The 5,367-nt window shown below is 38.8% G+C and overlaps 1 protein-coding gene across 1 annotated transcript; it reads left to right on the top strand.

Moving 5' to 3' along the window:
* Positions 1 to 2,835: 2,835 nt before the first annotated feature.
* On the top strand, positions 2,836 to 3,637 carry LOC107694538 (sterile alpha motif domain-containing protein 9-like). The gene is made up of 2 exons (XM_016494245.1): positions 2,836 to 3,421; positions 3,576 to 3,637. Exons 1-2 carry the CDS (start codon positions 2,836 to 2,838, stop codon positions 3,635 to 3,637), a joined length of 648 nt encoding a protein of 215 aa, XP_016349731.1.
* The last annotated feature ends 1,730 nt before the right edge of the window (positions 3,638 to 5,367 follow it).

Raw genomic sequence — 5,367 nt, 5'->3', positions numbered from 1 at the left:
GTGTGTGTGTGTGTGTGTGTGTGTGTGTGTACAAGTGTGTGTGTGTCCGCGCTTGTGTGAGTTGGTGTGTTGATTTTGCACTCTAGATGTTTGAGTTTCAGCCCTTCATTGCTGTGCAATTATTTTTCTGTGTTGTGGGGGATTTGTAGATTGTACACACAAAAATGTTCTGTATTTTTATTTTTTTTTTTCCCCATTTCCCATTAATTTCCTATGGTCGGTCATTTTTGACCGAAGGCCATGAGTGTGACTATTTTTTTTACGCCCACTTAGCCTGTTGGAATCATGCCAATTGATTGAGGATGCCAATCATCCTCAATTTTTTTCTGTGTTCACATTCCAAGTGCCATAAAAGTCACCAAGTTTCATATCATTCCAATGAAGCTGTGATTTAAAAAAATTTAAAATGTAAAATTCTCCGGTCAAAAGTGACTGAAGACTGCACAAAAATACCCTGCAACTGTACTTTTGGTATACTAAACTGGTATACTTAAAGTCTGCTAAATTGGAACAACTAATTTTGTACTTAATGCACTTTAATTGTGTGGAAGTAGTGCTGAGGTCCAATTAAAGATATACTGAATGATTGTGTTAAAGTGGAACTACTGCAAGTATACTTTGGGTGCACTTTAATTATCTTGCATTTACAGACTGAAATTATACCTACGAGATATGTCATAGTGATTCTTTTCTATTTTGAAAGACATAAAACTATTTCTTTTTTATTTCTTTTTTTCCATAGACAAAATTAGGAAAAGGCCGCGTGTGTGGGGAAAATTTGTCAAGGTTTCATCTGTAACTGTCATTCAAATGGAGTATTATAGAGTCCCAAAGAAATATGGTGCTCAGATTCCACTCCAGACTGAAGTAAGAGATAAACTCTCAAGTCTTGATGTTGTTTGGGGAAATATGTTTGAAGGTGAGGATATTGATCCTCAGCTCGTCTTGGAGAAGGAAGCAGAGTTCTACAGAGGAGCCCCACCACAATGGATGAACTTCTACTGTGCTGAGAAAAACCATACACCTTTTGTTAAGAGGGACATATACACAAAAATAACAGAGCTTATACAAAAGAAAAGAGAAATAAACGATAGCATTTCCAGCATTAATCTCTTTCATCAACCAGGCAGTGGAGGTACTACACTGGCAATGCAAGTTCTCTGGGACTTGAGGAAAAAGCTCAGATGTGCACAAGTAATTGATTCAATATCAGATTCAAAAGCAATTGCGCAACAAGTAATACATCTGTTTAATGCGGGGGATTCACAAAACCAGAACACAGTCCTACTATTTGTGGACAACAAAGAGACAGAAGAAAATGATTACATGCAATTTAACTCCGTGCAAGAAAATTTGATTCAAAATATAAAACAAAGCAACATCAGCGCAAACACTCCTGTGGTCATCATTTTGAATTGCCTTCGAAAAAAGAACAAAACAGGAAAGGAGGAACTAATGTTGTGTACAAGTCTTTCGAAAGAAGAGCAGGACAATTTTAATGCCAAGCATACAGAGGTTGCTCGGGGACATGACAGACACAAGGAATTTCATGGCTTTAACATAATGCAGAGGAATTTCAGCCAAACTTACATTACAGAGGCCTGCGCAAATCTCAAACCTTTAAAGACAAAAAAGAGACCTCGCAACGCTCAAATACTGTCTTTTTTGGCTTTGATTAACTCATATGCCCCAGGCTCATACCTTACTGAGACTTTGTGCCTAGAGTTCTTGGATAAGAAAAATCAAATTTCTGGCCATCCCACTTTGGAAAAACAAATGGGGGCCTTTGCTGATCTTCTGGTCATATATTCAACATGTGCTGGAGGGGCCAAATCTAAGGACAGATGTATACGAACGGCACATCCAATGATCGCTGATGAGTGTCTATCGCTACTAACTGATGCTGGTGTAACCTTGAGTGATACAGCTACAAAACTCCTCTCAACCTTGTGCCCTCAAACAGTCCAACCTTACTTGGTGAAAATAATTAAACAACTGCTAAAAAAGCGAGAAACGGGTCTGCCGAAAGATGGGAAAGAAGAAAAACGTAACTTCTCCAAACTTATCCAAGATATTAAGGAGAAAGAAAACGAATCAATGTGTGTGGGACTGTTCAGACATGCAGCTAAGAAGTTTCCACAGGATCCATTTATTCCACAAGCTCTTGCACGTTTTTACTACATTGAACTAAGTGATTATGAAAGAGCTGCATTCTGGGCAAAAACTGCTATTCAGAAGGAACCAAATAATTCTTTTATCAGAGACACACTTGGACAAGTCTACAAAAACCAACTGAAGAACCGAAACCTTGCAAAACCTTCTAAAAACATTTTACAGATTGCAAAGCAAGCATTCAAAGCTTTTGAAGAAGAGGCAGAGACTGCAGAAAGGGAACTAGAACCAGGGATGAGAGAGGACGGTGTGACTAAAATCTCTACTGTTTTTAATTACAGAGGGCTTTTTGGCTACATACAGGTAGCAAATACTATTTTCTACAGGCTAACATACGTTAACCCAGAATGGTCCAAAGTGCTCAGACAGGAAACAAACTCTCACAGTTTAATCCACTCTGAAAAGTGTGGAAAACACCAATCTCTCCTCTCAAGCTTAAGGCACAGGATTGAGGATAAATGCAAGTTTTTTGAGACCTTTCTAATATACTCAAATAAAAATGATCCACGGTACACTTGGACAGACACCGAGGACTGCTATAAAACATATATAAGAGAAGAGGAACACTTTTGCAGGTCTTTTGCAGGTCTGCTTTCCACTTTAAGCCATATCACAAGTGTTTCTGACCTGGAGCAAATCACGGAACAATGGAGAGAGATTCATATGAATTCTCCAACTGAGAGTGATGCTCAAAACTACATTCTTGCCAACATCATCTTGAGTCAGAAGTCTGCAAACTCTGAAATACTCAGAACAGTGCCAGAGCTCCAGGACATATTACAGAAACTTTGGGAGAGACCGAACAAAAACAGAAGCCCAGAGTTTTACCTCTTGGTCCTTTTGCTGTTTTGGCCTGATGGTGCAAAGAAAACAGGCAACACACTAGACCTTAAAGTGTGTGTCCAATACATGCGTGAGTCATATGAGAGAACCTATCAGAAATACCTTCGCTTTCGCTACCTTGTTCCTCTCTTCTTCCTTGGGAACGGTGGAGGTTTGCAGAGACTGGTTCACCAGATCAAGTTCACCAGTCTCCTCGCTGACGAGCATGAGACTCCTGGAATGGAAGGTCTTCAGCGTATTGAAGGGGAGATCAGAAATCATAAGGTGTTTGCTTTGAGAGGTAGAGACCAAATTGAAGTTTCACCTCACAATCCGGCCAGTGTGTACAATACAGACCTGGTCTCCTTCTACCTTGGCTTTACCATCAGAGGACCTGTTGCCTACAACATCAGATATGTTAAGAAATGTAAGTTGTTATATTCATAGAACCTTTTTAAAGTTTTAGTTATTGAAGGCTGTGTTTACCTCTCTCTCCCTCACACACACACACACACACACACACACACACAGAGCATCAGTTTGTGTCTAAAGTAAAATATTTGATTATCTTTTTCTTACAGCTGCTCAGTTTGTGGACAAACACAATAAGCATATCCTTCAGCGTGTCGAGAAGGTGGATTGACCTTTGAGAAGATGACCTCCGTCCACTGATTGGTACTGAGCAATACTCAACCATCATAGCAGCTTCAACAAACAATGAAAAAATGGAAAAACTATACTCTATTCTGTCAGCAGGATATGAAATAAAGGACTAATTTTACCAGAACCTTTTAAAGAATGAGCGAGACCTTATTCAAGATTTGATTAACTTTGGGAAGAAGAGTTCCAGTTAGTTGTACAGTGTGTTGTAATGTACAAATAGATACACTTCAAACAGTGCTGCACTGTGCTCAACAAATATTTGACATTAATTCTAAATACTTTAGATACTTAGTCCTAACAGACTTTAAGATCATAACCATCAGTGTATTCTTTGTCTGGCATGGACTGATAATACTTTGAAAGTTTAAAAGTCAAAGTTATAAGCACAGGTTTCAGGTATGATACATGGGTTAATGGAACTCTTTAATATTTTTTTATAATGCTCTTTTGTAATGATTTGTTGAGTGTTTTCGTTTCTAATTATATGTAGCAGCGGTTCATTTTTTTTAAAAACAATTTTCAGGAATTGTATAAATTCATCAATTAATACTTTTCACATAGTCATTTGGTGTAGTAAGACTGCATTTATTCCAATAAAAGCAATGATCCAGAAACTCCGTTTTCATGGCCATATTTTAAAACAACAACAATAAGCCATTTAGAGTAAAAACATAACATGAGCAAACATATTGAAAATCATATTGAAAGTTGAAAGGAGAAAACCACTGCTCTTCAAAAACAACACTGCTGCCCATCTGCAGCTTGCTAAAGATCATGTGGACTATTGTAGAAATGTGGTTTGGTTTAAATTAGAAGCGTTATGTTTGGAGAAAGAAAAAACACTACATTCCAGCACTAGAACCTATGAAACATGGTGGTGCTGGTAGTGTGGTGATTTGGGCCTCTTTTGCTGCATCTGGGCCAGGACGGCATGCCATTATTGATGGAATAATTAATTCTGAATTATACCATCAATTTCTAAAGGGAAATGTCAAGACATCAGTCCGAGAACCGAGTCTCAAGAGATAGTGGGTCATGCAGCAAGACAACGACACAAGCACACAAGTCATTTTACCAAAGAATGGTTAAAGAAGAATAAAGTTAATGTTTTGGAATGGCCAAGTCAAAGTCCAGACCTTAAAACTGTTAGAGAAGCAGAGTGTAATCACCTATTGGGTGCAGGAAAATGGGCAGCACCAATCGTGTGTATACCAAAAACAAATGGAGAAGTGTTCATTTGTGGTGATTACAAGGTCACTATCAACCCGTGGTTAGCCATTGACAAATATCCCTTGCCAAAACCTCAAGATTTGTTTGCTTCTTTGGTTGGAGGTAAATACTTTACCAAGCTAGACTTAACTCAGGCGTACCAGCAGGTGGAGTTAGACCCGCAATCTAAGCCATATCTGACAATTAACACTCCAAAACTTGGCGACTTTTTAAATCTTTAGGGACCCCTACGGTTGGGAATCACTGCTCTAGGGTACAAATATGCACTCTTTAGTTATAAAGAAGGTACAAATGTATCTCTTTGAAGACAGCGTGCAGCGACAATATGTTGTACCCCTAAAGCAGGGGTCTCAAACTGCCGGCCCGCGGGCCATTTACGGCCCCCCCTCCCCCTCCACCCGGCCCGCAACTGATGTCAAAAATAAAACATAATCCGGCCCGCTAAATTATTATTATTATTATTACTATTATTATTATTAT

Source organism: Sinocyclocheilus anshuiensis, unplaced genomic scaffold, assembly GCF_001515605.1.
Source record: "Sinocyclocheilus anshuiensis isolate Anshui unplaced genomic scaffold, SAMN03320099.WGS_v1.1 scaffold954, whole genome shotgun sequence".
Lineage (NCBI taxonomy): Eukaryota > Metazoa > Chordata > Actinopteri > Cypriniformes > Cyprinidae > Sinocyclocheilus > Sinocyclocheilus anshuiensis.
Note: the sequence above shows the minus strand (reverse complement) of the source record. Positions and strands in the feature narration are given on the sequence as shown.

Bases quoted from the DNA above. Each gene is read 5' to 3' on its own strand.
- LOC107694538 (XM_016494245.1), top strand. From the start codon at position 2,836: ATGAATTCTCCAACTGAGAGTGATGCTCAAAACTACATTCTTGCCAAC. The intron at 3,422-3,575 runs GTAAGTTGTTAT...TTTTTCTTACAG, and splicing joins CATCAGATATGTTAAGAAAT to CTGCTCAGTTTGTGGACAAA.